The sequence below is a fragment of the Lingula anatina genome, chromosome 5, assembly GCF_051362555.1.
Source record: "Lingula anatina isolate TDL-2025a chromosome 5, LinAna3.0, whole genome shotgun sequence".
In the NCBI taxonomy this organism is placed as follows: Eukaryota; Metazoa; Brachiopoda; class Lingulata; order Lingulida; family Lingulidae; genus Lingula; species Lingula anatina.
In genome coordinates, this window is record NC_141771.1 from 1958526 (window position 1) to 1979972 (window position 21447).

At 40.4% G+C, this 21447-nt stretch overlaps 1 protein-coding gene across 2 annotated transcripts; it reads right to left on the reverse strand.

Moving 5' to 3' along the window:
- Positions 1 to 101: 101 nt before the first annotated feature.
- Positions 102 to 21185, reverse strand: LOC106177870 (uncharacterized). Of its 2 annotated transcripts, none has more exons than XM_087013274.1 (10): positions 21046 to 21185; positions 10549 to 14310; positions 8748 to 8963; positions 8305 to 8538; positions 7531 to 7692; positions 3398 to 3558; positions 2094 to 2636; positions 1788 to 1901; positions 1391 to 1492; positions 102 to 1157 (listed from the first exon to the last, which is right to left on the reverse strand). In XM_087013274.1, the coding sequence occupies exons 2-10, from the start codon at positions 10628 to 10630 to the stop codon at positions 828 to 830; spliced, it is 1944 nt and encodes a 647-aa protein (XP_086869400.1). In that variant the 5' UTR covers positions 10631 to 14310; positions 21046 to 21185; the 3' UTR covers positions 102 to 827. The 2 variants fall into 2 exon arrangements, with proteins under 2 accessions (XP_086869400.1, XP_086869399.1); XM_087013273.1 differs by lacking the exon at positions 21046 to 21185 and adding an exon at positions 5794 to 5901 and having other exon boundaries at positions 10549 to 11478.
- Between the last annotated feature and the right edge of the window lie 262 nt (positions 21186 to 21447).

Here is a 21447-nt window from a genome sequence, read left to right on the forward strand (position 1 = left end):
CTTGAGTACGTTTCCCTTACATCAAATTTATTATACTATCAGCGAAGTCGGAGGGGTAACGATCCCTTCTCCTTAAAGTGAAATGAAGACTGAAGTGATGATTAAAACAATGACCAGTTTTATTCATATTGGAAAAGTCTTGGCAAGTGTTAAAAAGAAATTCAATTAAAAAACACATAGAAGGAGAACAGTTGCCACGAATTGGTCATTAAGATAATTATGCCCGTTGGATGGTATTTAAAGTCGACATTCAAAGAATAAGTTCTAGATACATTTTGTACCTGTTCCACATTGATCACACCCTTGGGTAAATTTGCCCTGTGGTCGTGGCCTCGACGTGCTGTCTTGTTTGCCCCCCCCCCCCCCCCCCCCCGCCTGGGGGATAAATGTCAGGGAGATCTGTGACGAAACCGTGTAACAGAGAGTTCAACTTTTAGGGCCTACTTATTTATACAGGTTAGGGTTAGCCTGACGTAGGTGGGTCAAGATCTAGGGCTGTGCAAATTAAGGATGGACTCTGTCACGTCACACCGGTATCAGCCATTAAGATGTTTAGTTTGTCTCTCGTAAATTTCAAACCTCTTGAACATACAAAATGGACTGTGAATGGCTTACATTGTATGGAATTCTACACCCGACGTCCGCCTAGTAATCTAAAAGCGAAAAAGTACGTAAACACTGTCTTGTGTAGGCCCTATTGGCATTTAGTGTCCAAAGGTCGGCAAAATACCAAATATTAGCCCAACGCTTTTTTATCCCACTGTAGTTAAATTCAGAAAAAAACGACTGTCCCATGTACAATTTTAAGTCATATCTCCAGGGGGTGTTTACTCAGGTGATTGCAAAGTCCACAACTTGGCTGCCAATCGTTTTGAAAAAAATAAATATTTTTTCGACTTTATCCCCATGTACGGGATCCCTAGCAGATACTGCTGAAATATCCCTAGAATCTGCGAGTATTCCTTCGGGTATTCTAGTTGAAAACAACAGTAGACCGCCAGCAGCACCAGCACAGCTTGCTCTGCGGAATTGGACTTGACTTCAATCCGGCAGCCATTGGCAATGACGCATGTGTGCTGCAGAACATTGTCCTCTGACCGGAAAACAGCAAGATAAGGGGCGTCTTCTACACTTGTCAGTGGTGGCTGATCACTCCCCTGAAGTGAAAAAAAAAACATCGAAAGAATTAAATAAAAATAATAAGTGAATAGCAGAATGTTGACGAGGATATGTATACACAAAATAAGACGGACTGTATAATATGTTTTAGCCACATATTGCCATTTGTCAGAGAAGATATCATTATCATTTCACTGTCCTGAATGTTCTAAGTTTCATAACAAATAGACAAATAATTATGTAAAAATAAAACAAATAAACAGAGACATGCCTGGCACAAAACTAGTATGGACTTTGTTTTGGTTCCTTTGCCTCTCTCAAACTTTGTCTCTTCTTCCATGTACCGCACCATGCCGAAGACGTCATCGTCAGACTGAAAAAATATTTTTTACATAATGGTCTCAGCATGGCTACAGTTGATAGACCTGTTCGAATGGGTTCTCAGTTAAACCAGTTCGGTTCTAAAACGCGTCAGCAAATCTTTTGAATCTAAATGCTTACAACCAAAAAATATAAGCAGCATCTATACTTACTGCAATTCAAACTTTTAAATAGGTGTTTTGTTAAAATACATCCTTAATTTTACGCTAAAAAATTAAAAAAAGTCACGTCTATCAAAAGAAAAGCATTCCAAATTTAATGGAAACCGATTCCTTTGACAAACATACCACTTTTAGGTCTTCAATCGCCAATTGTTGTAATCCACGAATGAAAACGGGAAACAAGCGTCTTATTCGTTCATACTCTTCAGACCCAAACTTTAAACCCATCTCGAAAAGAAGCTGTAAAAAGAAACACATCAGTGATTATGTTTACTAGCTAAAATTTCATTTTTTACAAGAAGTTCCACATTTCACTTTCACAGCAGATTTCTCGTAAGTTTCAAATTCTTGACATGGCGTCATTTTTCCTAAATAACTGGAAATAAATGAAAAATTTAGAGTATTTTTCTAGGAATACCCTTGACAACTTACGTAATCCCCGTTATCAAAACAAGGGTAAAGCTTTAAGATGGTTTTCAACTTTTTCGTCTTTAACACTCGTATCCATTTCTGTCGACTTTCATAAGTGGTGGACAGCACGTCTTGCACGTGGTTCGCATTGATAATTATATCGTTCGTGTTCCAAGCCACTCGGATTTCCTCGATCTGTTTCCGGCATTCTTCGGGTAAGTTCTCGTACAAGTCCGGCTGTTTATCGTCCGTCTCCGCAAGCGTTTGTTCGGTTATGTTGTATTTCCACGTGTGTGAAGAGAAAGGCTGTATACAGTCCTCCTTATCCAAGCCTTTTATGTCTAAAATTTTCGGTAACTTGGGTTCCGGTTCTTGATCAGAAATGGCGGTAGATTCCGGGAATGTTCGGATCGAACCGGAAAGAGACGATGTTTTGTTGATGTGGTCAGCGGATTCTTTTGGTTGAAGGCTCGTTCCGGTAGGTTTGGTTACATTGTCGGCAAACTTTTTCCTTTCCCATCTTATACGACGTATTCGCTGACTCAAACACTTGACAAATAGCGACTGAAAAGTAAAACGTCCAGCTTAAACTGACGTATATGAACAACACATCAATTTAAATAAATGCCAAATAACAAAGCAAAATATTAACTTTGGAAGTTTGACAGGCCAAAATTTTGCTGTCCACAAGAATATCATTTCACACCTTCTATCGTCTTATTATTCACCAATACCCGAAGTAACTGAAAGTTGATTTGACTCTTACTGTTATAACTGCTTTGCCGCAATGGACGAAACTTTACTTTTTGACAAACATCTCATTAAGTAAAAATTACTCTCAAATCTTTTGATGCTGCATGAAATTATAAATATATATTAATGTGTTGGTACGCCACCTCGCAAAGCAACATCATGGTCTTTAAAGTTTTCCCCGACTTTAACCAGGTACTTTAAGTAATGAGGGGGCATGCCAGACATTTAAACCGCTTAAACTGAATGCAATGTAAGTCAGAGAAGTTCATCAGCTGTGTTAAGTTATAAGAATGATGTGATTTTTTTTTCAATCAACAGCTTATATTGAGATAGGTTTCACCTCCAATATTTCGATGTCTAGCAGGTAATCTTCTTCAGGGAATGAGGCTATCCAGGTGAACAGCCTCTACTCAGGAGACCCATACTTAGTATGTAAGTCAGAGAAGAATTTCATCAGCTGGGTTAAGTTGTGCCCTACCTCAATATTAGCTGTTGACTGAAGAAAAAATCACATCATTCTTATAACTTAACACAGCGGGTTATGGGAACGAGGCCTAAAGCAATATACAAACCCAAGGTTCCTGTCCATCGTGTCCTATACACGGATACGTCTCATACATGGTTTTCCCAATGCGTCGATACTCGGTGGCGTCGTTCACACGGCGTGGATAGTGTGTGGTGTAGAACAGTGCTGACTCCTGGACCAGGCGGTGCCACACTGCTTCCGACTTGCCTACAACACAGATAGACAGAGAGACCATTCCCAGACCCTATCGAACTAACTGTGGATAGATCTACAGCATTGGTCAAAAAGGTTGTCCCACCCCCATTTCCATGTACTTTTATTTACAAATGATCACCTCACAGCTGTGAACTGTTAGAAATAGTGCTTTTTATCACGGATACCGTGTCTAACATGATTAATGGTTAAAAAAAATACAAAATAGTGGTGAAAATATACATATTTTATACCATTTAGTAAAATTTATAAGAGGTACCCCCTCAAATCGACTGTTTCACTGTGACTTCTAAAGATGTAAAGAAATGTCTATAAAATTGAAAAGGTGCCATCAAATGTCACCAAATTCACACACAATTAGCATTAGGGTGTGCTCGTTAAAGATCACGTGCCTAACAGCGTGTGCGTCTACCGCGTACTGCAATTATCTCCTGTAGACGGCGCGACAAGCCTTCAACATGGGTAACAATTCTGTTATGTGGGATATTGTCCCATTCATCCTAAAGAGCGTGGCGGAATTGGTCAAGATTATTTAGGAATTGGTTCTCCTCTGCAATGCACATTCCAATTTATGCCACAGGTGCTCAGTAGGATTAATATCAGGACTCAAAGACGGTTGTCCCATCCTCAGAGCCCTGTGTTTCTGCAACAAATCGTTTGCCAGACGAGAGCTGTGAGCAAGTGCGTCGTCACAATGAAGCCAGTAGTATCCCTGAAGTCACCTCTTGCAAATGGAGTGAGATTTCTGTTGAGAATGTTACATCAAAATGCCCCTGTTACGTTTTGTTCCAAAAGGAACAATGTACTAATACCATGGGCTTGGAATGCTCTCCAAATGCGGATTGATCTAACACCTCAGGCGATATTATCCTGCACAAACCCTTCCAAGAGGCATTTTTTAACATGTCTATGGACCCTCTTTGACCATCGATGGGATACAAGAAATAATTTGATTCTGCATCAAAATCAACTTCCTTCCAGTGATGGATGGCCAGGTTCAGGTGCCTGTGGGATCACTCAACGTAGCATTCTCAGCTGATATCTCATTCCATCTTCAAGAACTGACTTTGGGGTTAACTTATCATGACTGCACACTTGCTCACACCTCTCGCCTGGCAACTGTTTGTTGAAGAAACATAATGGTCTAAGGATGGAACCACCATCTTTGAGCCCTGATATCAAACTTACTAATCAACTGTGACATGTATTGGAGTTTGCAATGCAAAGGAGAACCAACCCCATAAAAACGTGGACCAACTCCCCCAACTTGTGTAAGAAGAATGGGACAATATCCCATAAAACAGAATTGTAACCCGTGTTGAAGGCTTGTCGCGCCGTCTACAGGAAATAATTGCAGTACGCGGTAGACGCACACGCTGTTAGGCACGTGATCTTTAATGAGCACACCCTAATGCTAATTGTGTGTGAATTAATCATGTTAGACACGGTATACGTAATAAAAAACACTATTTTAACAATTAACAGCTGTTAGGTGATCATTTGTAAACAAAAGTACATGAAAATGGGGGTGGGACAACCTTTTTGACCAATGCTGTATCTCCGAGGGGACTCTCGCCAAATTGCAATCAACTTAAGCGGCTTAGATGTTTGTCACGCCTCCTGAAGCTGATAATGGGTAATTAACTGTCGTTGAGCAGCTTAAGTAGGCGTGCCAGACATGTAAGCCGCTAAAGCTGAAAGTAATTTAGCAAGAAACCCCTTGGAGATGGACTGATCCTGTGAGATCGATCTAGGTATGGGAACCCAGTCAATGACTACGGTGTGACAGGAATGGTAGACCGCTAGGAACCGTAATCCGCTCCCCATTACTTTGTACGGGTGGCATTCGTCCCATATACTAACTCTAATACTCCAACTAACCCTAACCAGTACTAATCATGTGGTAGCCCGGACTTCCATTTCTAGAACTTCCTTTCCTGTCACACCGATATTGAAAGTTTTGTATAATTGGGAGATTAAATCTACCATTTATTTGAACCATATTTCTTTTATTGTTCCTTTACTATTCACCTTATCTTATTTTGCTCTTTATTAATTAGATTACAGTAACTATCTATTTCTGATTTTATCTATTCATTGAATTTATTTATCAGATTTCAGATTAACTATTTACTCAGTGTAGTGTGTGTGTGTGTGTGTGTGTTAAAACGTGGTATCTCTTCCTCATGCAAAAACTGAATGTTTCTTAAGGTGGATAAGACATATCACCTGCTTTCAGAGATGCCTCCACATAATAAGAAAACACTGGCAATGCCAACTCATCTGGGTCCTTGGTGACGTCAGCTGTGACACTTCCGCTGTAGTTCTGGACCCCAACTGAAACAGTTATTCAGGATCATTCATAACCGCCAGCAAAAAATATTATTACACACGTCATTCAACAACAAGACAAGGCTGTGATCGGAGTTACTCGTAAAAAGAATAGGACAGCATACCACTCGCTTTTAACTTCCGAAAAATATCTGGGAAATGCATAGGTCAACCACATTGGTTCTGAACGATCAAAAATACTTGATTACAGGAACTTTCCACATTGAGGGACACAGCTCTACCGGTCTAATTTGACAGACTGTCAACTCAATAGCTTGTCTGTTGCGTAAAACCCCCTTTACACTGGACGGCGTCCTTTCTGCGTCCTTTGTGCGACCATGAAACTGGCCAGGACGCCGTCGGACGCTCAAAGAACGCACAGTGATCGCCAAGGTCGCACAAAGAACGTTCAAGCATCGCCGAGGACGCCATGGGCGCCGCGAAGTTTTGAGCATGTTCAAAACAATCGCAGAGAGAACGCGATGGAGGATGGTCGCTCAATGGACGCAGAAAGGACGCACAAGCATCGCCGTGGTCGCAGAGAGGACGCACAAGCATCGCCGCGGTCGTAGAAAGGAGGCACAAGCATCGCTTTGGTTGCAGAATGAAAACTCAAAGATCGTCCAGTGTTCGGCACGTAGAACATTATTTTATTTCACTCTCAAACGGGGCCGTGCTGAGGTATTTTCCACCAGACAGGAATTCTAAGGGCAACAGTGGTCTCATATCAGCCTCCGATTGTTTTTTCCCCTAAAATTCATGAAACGATCCATTTTTTTAGGATATTATAAAACGAATATTTTGCCTTTTTTTTCAAGATGCATTAGGCCTAATTGTCAGAACTTTTTGCAGAATGTGTCATTTGATAACGGATTCAAACATTCTATGTTGTGTCAGTCATACTTTCTCGTTTTCGGCGCCTGTCCAGGATAACAATGAGCGTCTGGCTGATCATCAGTCCATGTACACCTCGCATCACTATAGTTTAAAGCTTTTATTCCCATTTATTTGTTTTGTGTGCTGGAAATGTTCTTTAATGGATGACCTGGTTAGAACCGATGAAAAAATATGAGTTAGAATATAGAGAAGGACGCCCAAACAACGCTCATCGGTCCAGCAGGATGCAGAATGATCGTAGGATAGACGCCACTGATCGCCGATGAAGGTACAGAGAACGCAGCGAGAATGCTCAATGGTCGCTCAAACATCGCAATGGACGCCTTGGGTTGCACAGAGGACCTACAGTGGAGGCAGGCAGGTTGCTCGCAGATTTACAGGTAAAATCAAGATTCGGTCTGTCAAAGGACGCACAAGGGACGCAGACGCCTTTACACTGAGACACGATTTAATTGCTTTGGCGACCGTTGAGCGTCCTGACCACATTTTTCAACGCAGAAGGGACGCAGAAAGGACGCCGTCCAGTGTAAAGGGGCCCTAAGTGAGGTTACTTGAACGGAACGTCCGCGCTCAATTAATTAACTATGCTAACTGAACGGGAAGCGAACTTTTTGGAGAACATGTGAAAGACAGTAAAGTCCCACGTAGTGTAATTGCATGATGGGACCTCGAGGTAAACCGGTACATTTGTATCTTATTAAGCACAACTATGAAAAGGGCCCAAAACAGACACCTTACCATCATGTCCTGTGGGAAGAGGGCCGTCTCCAACACTACCCTGACTGGACTGAGATCTGGTCAACTGGCCGTGGTCCAGACTTCCGGTGACCGGTGAGGTTTGGGGTGGTCTGTTGGGTACTGCCCCTGGTGGTCCCCGTCTTTGACTGGTGAGAGGGGTTCCTGGTAATAACATATGTCATGTTATTGGAATGCACTCCTAAATTGTAGTGACATTTTTAAAAATTCAAAGAATATATTTCAATAAAATGTATAGATATTAAAATATATCAAGTAAAAACATGTTTTTGTTTGAATGGTGAGAGGGCTATCTGGTAATAACACGTATCTCTGGATAGTTACCACGTTTACAGTCATGTTATTGTAATGTACTCTTGAATTTAAACGACATTTTTTAAAAAATAAGATTTTTTTTATATCTGTAGTTGTTATACGTGTCATTCTAAAAAAATCACATATATAAAGGTCGAATATCAGTATTCCTAAATAAATAAAATAATAATTTTCAAAGTGAATTCATCAAATAATAAAACAGAGTTTTTCTTCAATCAACAGCTAGTTTCGAAACCGTTGTTTATTTTCCATAACACAATTGATGAAATTATTTTAAAGAAATCAAATTATGCACTTGCGTATTCACCAAAAAAGCTTAAGAAGATTATTTAATTTACCAAAAATCGATAACATAAGCGGGATAACATGCACTAACGCTTTAATACAAAATGACCTCTTGTCACTGAGGGGTGTAGGTCTACACAAAACTTCATTAAGTACCTGTGCCAGTGATGTTCTTAACCTCGTCTCCAGAGTCATCAGAGTCGGACAGCAACACCACTTCTTCATTCCTGCACTCTTTTACCGGCATTGTATCTCTCTTAGTGACACCTAGATGTCGTCGAGGTGAACGCCGTGTGGTCGCGGCACATGTCACCCTCACTTGAGGTGTCTGCACGGGTCTCTTGATCTGGGGACTTTGTCGTCTTGGCGGAGGGCTAACGGGAGCTGGAGCTGTAATACGGTTACAAGTTTTTGATAATGGTTTTACATGCGCTTTTTCAGCTAACAGATAATGAAAGATAAAATGTATTCATTATACACACTCTACCACAAGGCCTATTTTTAATTGGCGTTAACCTCAGACAGACATAGACAGCGTGATGTTCAGATACTCTTTGCTTTGTGTTCAGGACCTGCACGTGCACTGGTATTTCCCTTACCTGACCACGTCTTCACAGTTGTGGACACTGGATTGTCCTTAACATTCCGCGCTGGACATGAAGTGACCGCAGCGTCCGGTGGTTCCCAGACCTCCGCGTCCCCTAATATGATGAGGACCTCGTTGGTTAACTCGACCAGCACCTCGTCCTCTTCCACCTCTGTGCCATCGCTCTCAGTGACCACCCTGGGGCGGACCACACCGAACTTCTCACAACCTGAAAATTCAGGGGAAAAATATGAAATTCTCACACCCTGAAAATCCAGTGAAAATATGAGCTTCTCACACTATAAAAACTCCAGTGTATAAATACCAACTTCTCACACCCTGAAAACCCCAGTGAAATATATGAGCTTCTCACACCCTGAAAACCCAGTGAAAAATATGAGCTTCTCACCCCCTGACAACTCCAGTAGAAATATGAGCTTCTCACCCCCTGAAAACTCCAGTAAAAATATGAGCTTCTCACACCCTGAAAACCCCAGTGAAAAATATGAACAGCGCTTCTCACACCCAGAAAACCCCAGTGAAAAATACGAGCTTCTCACACCCTGAAACCCAAGTGTAAATATGATCTCATTTGCTTAAATTATCATACATTCCAAATTAAATTAGTCAAAAATCATGAAATTTGCACATACTTTCCTTTGTAAAGTGTAAGCTGGTATATGTCACGGCACAATAAATGAACTAAGCTACAGTAAAAGTATGAATATGTTTAATTACTGGTCTTAATTAAGTCAACACATCACAAGCTTGAGTTACACAAAGGCAACGCAGACAGAATACCGGTATAAAAAAGCACTGATAATAACTCATCAAGGCAAGGGTGACTATTAAATAAAATAATTTGACTGCATTTAGTTCCAGCGGAGTTGAATCAGCGTACAGTGTATATAGAACAATAGTTTCATTCAGAATGTGCCTTAATTGGCGATTAGGTGTGTGTGCATGTGCGTGCATGCGTGTGTGTGTGTGTGTGTTAAGGGATGGCACCTAGTAGAAAGCGTGCATTACTGTAGGCCTACACTATTCTGTCTTACCACAGGGTGTATAAGTAAGCTGATTCTAAATTATTGTATAGCACATACCATAATTTTGTATACTATTAAAGCAGCCCTGACACCAGAGGGCAGGCTTCTAAACGGTTTTATACGACATCAAATGATTTTTTCTCTTATTGCTCGTATCTTTTAGCCAAGCCGCATTCACACAATGAAGTAAGAAATAATAGAGCGAGCTGATTTAAGTTATGGCAAGATGTGACATAAGTACCAATCAAGTACATGTAGAATATAGGTCTCTAGATGAAATAATTAATTAAACCATTGCAACTGCTAGATCCAAATTCCAACTGCGGTACGTATTCTAAACTAGCTTTGAGGAATAAACATTTTGTCTATTGGCGCAACACATATAGGCCCTATAACAAACTGCTTAATATTATCCAGGTAAGACTTAATGCCATGAGAGTATATAAACTAAACTTAATAGTGTAGGTAGGCCCTACATGTATGTGCAGGCCCGAAGCCGGGGGGGGGGGGGGGGGGGGGGGGTCAGGGGATTCAAAGAACCCCCCCCTTTTTTTGCTATGAAAAGGTCCACACTGGGTAAATTTGATGTTGGTTTAATGACAAAAGGCTTACATTTACAGAAAAAGGACCCCCCCCCCCTTTTCCATTTGCTAGCTACGGGCCTGACGGAGATCCCACTGCTACTACTACTACTACCGGTAGGCCTACTACTGGTAGTCGGCCAGTAGGCCTATATCAGCGATATGGAGGCGATTAGCTTGATCTCACCTTTTTGCCGCAGTTCATTTAGACTCGCAGCAACGATGAATTTCCTCTTGGATCTTGATCTGTCCCATACCTTGAATAACATTATCCAGAAATCAACGGTGCCCACCTCCTAGACCAGAAACTACTTCCTAATGGTATCAGAAAGGGGTGATCGCGAGTGTTTATTCACTAAACGCTGGTGGCCTACTTTCTATGCTGTGCAGTTCTCCTGTGTCTGGATAAACGGCGCGCTCTGATTGGATGTTTATATGAACAGAGCCCCGCTGACGGCAGTGTTTTCTTGATCATTTAAACACAATGTAGCGTTTATTGGCTATAACTCATTTCGCGTGCGCTTGCCCCAGTGTGTAATGATTAACAACGGCCTCTGATCGCGTTCTCAACTTGTTTTTAATAACGCCAATTGTGTCATTTGAACACGCAAAGTAAACGTACAATCTACCAGCATATTATTAATGAATTTATTCAGGCAAAGAGCTATGTTGAGCTTCGTGTATGATCGTTAATATTTGCGTTGGTTGTCATTACTGAGGCAGCTACATTACATACAACATAAATGAGAATTCACAATGACAAAGTAAATACAGCACTACCTTGCCTGTTTATCTCTCTATTCATTCATTTAATTTTCCACTATCCATAAACATCATGATACACCCACCCATTGAGCTGTCTGCCTGCCTGTGTGTGTGTGTGTGTGTGTACGTGTTTGTGTGTGTGTGTTTCTGTGTATGCGTATGTGTTTGTATGTGTGCGTGCGTGCATGAGTGTGCGTGCGTATGTGTGTTTATGTGTGAATTATAAATCAGACTGTCGACGCCCAGGTATCTGAAGGGCATACGCACGTTTACCTCAATAAAGTCCACTTTGCGTGAACGAGACTGGATATAAACTAATTAACATGCCTTGCCTGATATAGGTCTACCTGATATCAGGGGCTCCGTATGATGGTAGGCCTATACATAATTAATAATAATAATAATAATAATATTTATTTCTTAAAACCGCACTACACTAGCGTCTCAGTGCTGTTTACAGGTAAAATTATCAGGATTACAACTAATTATATATATAATAAAAGCTAGGTTAAAAAAAATTACAATGTTAGCCATTGAACATTCTGAAACAGTCTACTAGCGCACCCTGTGGCCAGAGAGTAACATATGCCTACTAACACTGGATTATTTATCCACACTTTCATATGTACATACACTTATCTATGATGTGAATGTACGCTAGCGAAGGTTGTTTACATTAACACCATTTCTCCCATCTCTACCGGGTACCTTATCGTGCCGAGCACATGTATGCGCAGGCTTAGACCTATAACAGAATAGAAAAAGAAACGGTCGAAGAAGGAATTGATGGCTTTTCATTTGAATCTTAGAAATATACGACTGAGAGCTGAACAACAAACACAGTCGCATCTGAGAAAATGACACACAAAATACCTTTCTGATGTAGGAATCCACGTTCCGTGAATGTCGTTTTGTAAGCTTCAATCTAGAACGCAATATAGGCCTACATGCTTAGTACGTCCTAGCTTCACGCGACATTAGCAAGTTGGCATTGCCAAAGAAGACGTGTCCACCTTCAACTAGTTTTAATTTTCGTTTGAATTCATATACTGGCCTACTACTAGTAGTAGTAGCAGTAGGATCTTTCTAGAGAGATACGCGAATTAAGGTACTACATATAATTGCTAAGAAATGAGAGATGGTGCATTTTATGTAAAAGGTACAGGGGTGCATGTATCTCATACAACATAAATTTGTTCGTTTATTTATTTTTAGCCTTGAATAACCTCACTTGTCATTTTTTATTTGGATTCAGTTTTATTTCATGAGAAAAAAACATAATTCGACATTACGCCCGCGTGAATCTGCCATCTTGAACAATTTATAATTCTAATTTCAATATTGATTTTACATGGCTGGTGAAGCCATGAGGAGCAGGGGTAGGTCCTAATGCTAAGTCCAATATTGATACTTCGTTGTGTAAATCTAAATGTAACAGGTGGTCTTGTAAAGTGAAGAGGATAGGCCGCGGGGGTGACACTGCTGGTGTATATACATACGTATATATTGACAACTTTGAACGTGTGTCTTACTCGTGGTCAGAGACAGAGTATTCGTATATTGTTAGAATTTTAGTATAAAAAGAAGTTCAAACAATAGTATTATTAGTTCGTAGGCCTATCATCTCAAAGGGGATATACACCGTATAATACTGTATTAATGTTCAGCATCTTGTAACTTATTCAGTAACCAGCAATACAGAAATGACTTTATTCTTCTTTTCTCATTTTCCCACTTTTTACATTGTAGTTCTTTCTTTCCACCTATTCGTACTGCCGCCGCGTTCTCTCGTGCGAGTACATGCGTGTGTGCCCCAGTTTGACGTCATGCCAATCTCTCTCTCCACCTGCTTTGCCACACTGCCAATAACCGATGTGATCGTTTTTTTTTAGCTATTTCTGCTTTTTTCTTTGATGTCACAAGAGGTCTTTCCACGAAATCTTATTCACAACGGAAGACGAGCAGACTGCACTACTTGGCCCCTAATAACGGATCGCTCTATTTAAAGGTGTCAATTCTCTCACTGGCTCTATTTGCTTTGGGTCACCTTTCATAATGCTATTAATGACAACCATCAATTCACGCATTTGGGGAATTTATTCTGTTAAAAGTTACAAACTGAGCGGCGACTATCTTGGAAGGAGAGAGCTATTGACTCAGTGAGTACATTATCGAAGTACCAATAACAGAAAAGATATTTAATCACACATCTGTAAACGCTGGTGTATTACTAACGACCAGGGTGCGGGGGAGGATGGGGGGGGGGGTGCAAGGTTTTAACTTGGCATGGGCGAGAATTTTTCAAAATAAGGTTTTGAACAATGAAAAACAAGTTATGTGTTTTAATGGCCTTTGTTTCGTGATGCAATGGTGTTAACTGTGACTCGGGAAATAATCATCACGAATTAGGTGCTTCATCTTAAGAGAAAGAAATTGTACGGTATATATTCCTTAATCTATGAAGTGGTTTGTAGAAACTTCGTAAACGTACAACCCTGAACGTTTCATGCCCCGCTCGTATTATTCACAAAGCATACAATAAAATGAAAATAGATAGTTAAGACACCTGATCCTTTGTGATGTGAAGCAAAGCATTACTCGATTACTACAGCAACCGTATCTGCTTAGTTTATTCACGCTCCTATCTCTGGTTTTAAAGTTATTCTATAATACGATTTCTTTTCACTTCATCTCCAATAATAAGAACAGCAACAACTAGCATTGTGGAGTAGCAGATCATACAGCAAAGATGATCAAACTTGGTGTGTTTAATCCGTGCGTCAGTTTTTACGAGAGGGCTCGTGCGATTCCTTCCCGAGGGAGGAGGTAACAGCTAGTCGTCCTGGGTCACAAACATCTCCCACATATACCTCAACATCCACAACGCCAATGTCGTCTTCTCACGGCCAATTTCCACGCCAGCTCGTGTGTCTTAACAGCGTGGGGAAAAACCATCCCTGCGTCACCCGACGCTGCCATGTGTTTTCCTCACGGGGCACGTGTCACATTCCCAGGCGTGAGAAGTAGTTGAAGATAAGGTGATGAACCATCCCGTATAAAGCTCACCTTGTCCATACCGCCGGCACTCAAGTCAGCTGGAGAGAAAAAGGGTAGGTGCGACTGGCTGGAAATACCGCAGGGAGAGTGTTGGAGTTTCAAGGCCTCGTGGATTCTGCGTGTTCCACTGAAATGGTCGAAATGAAATGATGTGTGAGAGAGAGAGAGAAAGAGAGAGGGTTGGTGGGTTAAAAGAATGCATTTTTTTTTTTACTTTTTGGAGAGTCAATTTGTACCAAAACAGAGCGTGCATATTGTACATTAACTGCTACGTGGCCGCGGATACATCTACTTAACGTGCACAGCACGTGCTCAGAACGCCATGCAGCCTGAAGGGGTAAGTGACTTGATGAATATGGTTGATTCTACTAATTCATCAACGATGCAACTGACTTATCTCTCTCTCTCTTTTTAATAACTTTATTACAAATTTAAATGAACTGAGAATATGACTATTTGACTGATCTTTAAGCGCTGTTTCTTGCAGTTTATATTTATAAGGAATTGCAAGCGGTTTATATGATTGCGACTATTTCTTTTCTTTCGCACGCATTTGATGTCACAATTAGCTTTCAAAGGTTACTTTCTAATGGTGTTTATTATTTCTCTTCTCACACTATTACCTCGCTGTCTCACATGAAAACAAACCAAGGCTTAATGTTAGTCAGTTTTACCAAGAAGTTACAATGAGATTATAACTTCTTGGTTTTACACAGAAAACGGCGGAGAAGAAGACAAAACGCAGACGCACACACGCCGCTTTTTACGTTGGCCGTACGAACAGGGGTTCCAGTGCAGATACTTTGTTCGTTCGGCTCGCGTTATGGTCGGTGCTAACACAAATTATCCATAACCTTCTGGATGAATAGGAGACTAGGATAGCAGGTATTGAGAGAGAGAGAGAGAGAGAGAGAGAGAGAGAGAGAGAGAGGGGGGTGCGGGTTGGCAGAGAGAGAGAGAGCGAGAGAGAGAGAGAGAGGAGGGAGAGAGACGAGGGAGGGATGGGGTTCAGAGAGAGAGAGAGAGAGGGATGGGGGTTAAGAGAGAGAGAGAGAGAGAGAGAGAGAGAGAGAGAGAGAGGTGGGGTTGACAGAGAGAGAGAGAGAGGGGGAAAGAGAGAGAGACTTGGAGAGAGGAAAAGAAGAAGAAAAGAGGGAAGAACTAGAGAAGAGAGAGAAGAGGAGAGATGAATGGTATATACAGCGTAGATGCATTTAAGGTGAGTACATACCGAGGTACATACACTGTACAAGCTTATATCAGAAAGTAAGTGAAGACTGGGCAGCAAGCCATAGAATAGGCAGGCAGCTATTGGCACGCTAGTAGACCATCACCTATGTATAGAAATATGTGTAATTTGAACCCTGGCGCCAAGTGACACGGTTTCCAGGAACTTATGGCCGGGTCCAATTTGATACATCAAATTTGAAATTCAGTATTTGGCTGATATTATCAAAAGATTATTACAGCCACTGTAAAACAAAACTATCTATCTGTATCTTTTGAGGAAGTTTATTTGAAAACATTTATTAGTTTTGAATTGAGGTTTAAGTAGGCTTAAGCGTTGCTCTGTTATCAAGGAGGAAGGATTAAATGTATGCTATGGTCCACTGTGATAATGTTAATATCTACTGTAAGATGTGCTGACAATTACTGATGTTACTGCTGCTTTAATTTCTAATACTGGAACTGACACCATAGTACTACTTGTACCACCAGTTCTACTGCTGCTATTACTACTACTACTACTACTACTACTACTACTACTACTAATACATAAGTACGGTGTAAATACAGTCATTGATTTTTTATTTTTTTCGGCGTCCTCAAAGTTACACTTATCACACATATAATAATTTTATTGTACTTTAACGGCTACCTATCAGTGCTTGAGAAGCCATTTCAAGATGTACAGCGTCGTCCGTTATCTCTTATCGTGTAGTGAGGGGGGTTTGCTATACATATCCCTTACCTCAAAGAGAGAGAGGACGACTGTGAGATAGGCCAAAATCTAAAGACTGAGACTTTGGAGGAGAGTGGGGTCAGAAATAATGAACACGCGAGAGCGGTACGGCAGCGACGAAAGCGCGAGAAGTCTTTTTCCACAGATATTTTCCTGTTTTCTCTTACGTTCTCTAGTATTACAGTCTTTTGCACAAATCATACAAGCACCTATTCACCGTGTTATGTATGTAGCTTTCTTTATTGCTCTCTGACCAGACGAAATTCCCAATGTACAGAGTTTCATTCTTATCACTGGAAATTAACCCCACCGTGAGCAGGCTAAGTAAAGCACGTTTTCTCGAATGACGTCACGCACCGCCGGATGACCCCCTCGCCCCCTTTGATTGTCAAATTACAAAATACATGTAATTTCTCAATAAGGATTACATCAATGCACATAATGATTTTAAATGCACACCATATTTAGCGGGTTCGAGGTGAGAGTTACATAAATAGTAGAAGGAGTGATGTGACTTGGTTGTATTTCTAATATAACAGTGTACAATGATCACTATCTATATTAAAATATTCAAACAGTATCTGGATACATAGTTTGAAATAAGCGTGGAAGGGGTGGGTTATTATGTACATTTAATCGTGAAAAGAGGAGTACTGAAAACATTATTGAAATCAGTGTTATTGGGATATTTCGTGGCAATCATTCCCCAATGTGACCTTTAAGGTAGCGCTAACATCTTTATGCCTTTAAACGGAACTGTCTTGAAATGCTGATTACGTTTATATATTTATATATATGGTTAAGATAGGAAGAAGAGGCAAGATAGTCTTCTTTGCCTGCTGATGTTCTCTTGGCCTTTGACACATGCTTATCTTTTATTTCATGTTACATTTTTGTACCCTTTGCTTTTTATCCTTCTCCTCTAGAATTTGAAGATTCGACCTCCGCTCGCACGATCAAATGTTACCGATGTCGTGTTTAAGTAAAGAGCACTTTTGTAAGATGGAGTACATGTAAATCTTCAACGCGTACAGAAGTTTTACTGTGGATTTCTGATGCTTAGACATTTTAACACTCCTTTTGAAAAAATGTCGATTTATTTTTTTTTCTTAAAACCAATATTTTCACTGAAATTTATCTAATTTGTTATATCATTAAATTGTGTTCTCATAGCACGAAATGCCAGCTCCACGGTCCTCGTGGTCCTCCGCGGACCTCGCTGTGTAAGGTGACCACAGAGTTGACAAATAGTCTGCAAACCGAAGAGAAGATAGGTGAAGATAAGAAGGCCGCTTCTGTCACAATGAAATCATTTTACACGGACACCACGACGTTTACTAATACCTTCCCTTTTTCTCTAAAACACTCCTCTGTTCTACGATTATCATTCTAAGTAAACAATAATATTCGCACTCTGATCTCTGGTGATATCAACGCGAGCGCTGAGACATATGCGAACACTCTCATCTCTCATGAACTTAAGGCGCGTTTTGATCCATTTTCAACCAAACTGTTTAATTTCTAAATCAAGCTGACGCTTCCTTGTAATTACTAGTTGAGTTACCCATCCTCTCTTGTTAAGTTTTGATTAAGTGATAGTGTACGTAGTCATGATAAGGTGTGAGTCGGAATAGAACGAAAATACATGTATAATTTGGGCCGTAGCAATCCAGTGACTGCTTCATTAAGTTAGAACGCTTTAGGTCAGTGTTGCCGTGTCACAACTCTCTGCCTGGCTAAGAAAGTCGCACGGCAGTGGAATTAATGCGCCAAGAGTTACTTTCCAGGATATTTATGGTAACGGGTTAAAAATTCGGTCAAAACATGCCACGTTAATGATGTTTTATTGCCACGAATGTTTTCAAAGTTGTTTAATTTCAACTATATAATGCTTTTGTTATAGCAGGATGTTCATTGTGATAGTTGGTCACCTGATACACACAGCATCTTGGGTTTGTTGACAATGTCACATCTGTCGCAATCACACGGGAATGCTTTGGTTGAAAAAACGAAAGCATTGAATCTCCACACTCCTGTCTACAAAAACAGTCCCAAAGGACACAATTTTCATATGCAGATGTCGATAGGTATCTGTCGGATTTAGAAGGGGGGGGGGGGGGGGGGCGGGTCAGGTGGGTCCTGACCCCCCCCCCCCCCTTCGATTTCTGAAAATATCACACTAATAGTCATAGTAAAAAAGTAATCTATCTAGGAACGCTCTGTGTCGGCTTCTCAGATAAGTGCTCGTGTACATGATGAACTTTAACATCATTGATGATAATACCATCTTTGCAGATACATTTGAAATACATTTGTATGGCTCACGGCCTGTTGATTGTTATGGCAGATAAATACATGTGCAGTCCAACTGACCCTCTCTGTGAGAAAGTAAAAAGTTCCCATTTGACCCGTACCACACCAACGAAGGCTCTGTGGCTCCGTGGTAACTCCGCCGTCTTCTATATAGCAAGACACAGGTAGACAAGGGTTCGAATCCTACAATGTTCTTATTATGTTTTTTTGCTCGAAATAATTATCTGAAATTTGCGTTTGATTACTATAAGAGGAAACTCGTAAGTACGGAGGTTGGGCGGGTCAGTCACGAAGCAGTCGGTAGCGTGCTTGGCTGTAAAAAAAAATACCTAGTCATCAGCAAACCATGGAAACGGCAAGTCACGAGTTCAAATTCCAGATAACACATGTCAGTTGACCACAAGGAAGAGCTGGCCCCGCAATTGAAAACGAATGCAGGCTCTCGTGTGTCCCAGCAAATAACCTTTTGCATAAAAATCCGGTATGGTTTAGAATTAGTGATCTATTTTGACAACAAATTATTGCTCGACATTATCATAAAGGCTGTGTCGTCAAGTATATTTATTTTCTCTTTGCTGTAAAGTCTTTAAAATGATACTAAGGTGGGGATGGTCATTGATCTCTATCCTTTACCAACTACGCAACAGATCAAAATAGAATTGAGTCAATACCTTACCCAGAATGGCGTCATACAGCCATTTCATGAAAAAAAAGCTATCTGCTCGTTGGGACTATCAGCAAGAAAATCTTTTTCAAAAGTAACATTGCCGCTATTGCTCTGCCTAATCATACATTTTGTTTTTTATGCCCCAACCCCCCTCCTTTGGCCTTGCTTATCAAGACTGTACATATATTCATACAGTACCCGAGGCAACTCCACAGTTGACGTTTGAAATGACAAAGACTACTCACAACTAACAATTTGTGAACAGCTTTGCCTCTCATCGTGCTCTATAACGTCACAGGTGAAGTCAAACGTAAACTCAACGTGAAACAAAATGAAAATAGCAGCATCATAAGTCATCTAACTAGAAATGTTTGGCTATTACGTATGATTGTCACCCAAAATTAATGGCTGACTTTTGGGTGCCTTGGGACCAGTGAAAGGGAGTAGTCCCTCCCCCCTCCCCCGGACGAATTTCCTGTAAGAACCCGGTAATTATAAAGTGGCACGGTAAACAGTGGCGGATTTAGGGGGTGTCAGGGGAGTCCTGAACCGCTTCGATTGCTGAAAAAATCACACCAATGGCCCCTCTTGAAATTAGAATTTTGACTAGCTGAATCATGGTTCTAAACCGTACCAAGTGGCACCGTTCGCCTTCTAAAATACCAATTTTCCGTTCCCGGACCTCACGCCAAGGGGGGTGGGGGGGGGGTGTGGAGGTGGGAAGGGTCGATTTCGCAAAAAATCCTGCATCCGCCCCTGGTACGTATGTCAAAGTAATGCGTAATAAACACTTTGTAGAGGCCAACATATCAAATAAATGCCGTGTTATGGTTAAGCCATCTTAAAAAATTGTCTGATGTTTGGGTAATGACACAATTTCATGTCTTGATATACCGGTAGGCGCCATTTTCTTGCCTTGAGAGAGAGAGAGAAAAAAAAACAAAAACAAAAACAAACACCCCCCTCCCTCCAAAAAAATATTGTCAGCTTCTATTCGTTTACACTGACAACACTTGCTAGCCTGCTATTATTCCCCACCCACTCTCTTGACGCCAAATTCAGCTAGATTTTACACTAAATGAAAGACTTTTGGTTATCTACTAGTAGGGCGATGATTTCCATTTTCTCTTAGACATGTACAGTGTTTCAATCTTTACGTAGCCTCGGAAACATTTACACTGAATTTTAAGCCAGTCTGACATGTGTCAGGTACTGTAGATAGGGATATACGTACACGCTGATGTTTGTAGATGGGAAGATATAACATTAAAGTGATGGTATTTTGTTGTTCAGGACATTTCTTATAACCACGAATTAAATTTATTTCAGTTATACATTCCACTCAGCTTCATGTTGAGGAAGATACAACATGGGCGTGGAAATATTTCAACATTTATACTAATCGTGTTTTATCAGACAATATTGAGAAAAATTCCACCCTTGTCACTGCACCTATGTTCGTAATGTGTTTTCTTCATTTGTATTCATTTTTTCACATTTTCCTTTCAGATGTGTCACAAAATATCCGCATGCGGTTGAGTTACTTTGAACGAAGTATCACAGCACCAGAATCATGAAACCATGTAAAATATTTCATAATATGTCTTTTTTCTTCTTTTAGAAGTATAAATGGTGCACGAGAAACGTTATAAACCGTAAGAATGAGATTTTTCAAATATCTAGCAGGTAATGCTTTATAGCGTCTGAAGTAGAAAAGTTGAACCACATGAAATGGAGTGAAGCCGTTTTCACATCACTATACCTGTTATAACAAATTGCAGATCAATGGACAAACACATAAATACACCAAAAAATAAATAAAAATATAAATAAATGAATAGATAAATAAGAATGAAACGATGACCAAAAATCCAATAGTTGTTATGCTCTTAACAAACGAAAAAAATTGTTGCACTTACTTTAAAGCTCTGCTGCATCTAAGAATTTTTGAAGATCAGCATTGAACAGAAGACATCGGGGCGCTGTGAAACAAGACAGGCTGCGTCCAAATTCTGTTTCTAAAACCGTCTCAAAACTTGGATGTTGGATGTAATTATAACAGCTTCAATGGATTTCTTTTGAAGAACTTATGTAAGGCTCATTAAGTTGTCTCTCTTTAGCATGCACATTAAAAAAAGTTTCCTGAATATTTCGATCATCATCTCTCTATACACGCAAATTTGCTGTTGTTTTATAGAATAATCATTGTTACAGAAGTACAAAGCTTAGTTACCGACAAACCGCAAAGTGAAAAATTATTCCAATAGAACTGGTTAAGTCGAGGAAATAATCAACTCTTGCCTGACGAAAACATTTACAAT

Excerpts from the sequence above, each read along its gene's own strand:
- LOC106177870 (XM_087013273.1), bottom strand. The coding sequence starts at position 10,630 with ATGTTATTCAAGGTATGGGACAGATCAAGATCCAAGAGGAAATTCATC. Across the intron at positions 7,693-8,304 it reads TAAGAACATCACTGGCACAG|GAACCCCTCTCACCAGTCAA; the intron begins GTACTTAATGAA and ends TGTTATTACCAG. Across the intron at positions 2,637-3,397 it reads ACGATGGACAGGAACCTTGG|TCGCTATTTGTCAAGTGTTT; the intron begins GTTTGTATATTG and ends TTTACTTTTCAG.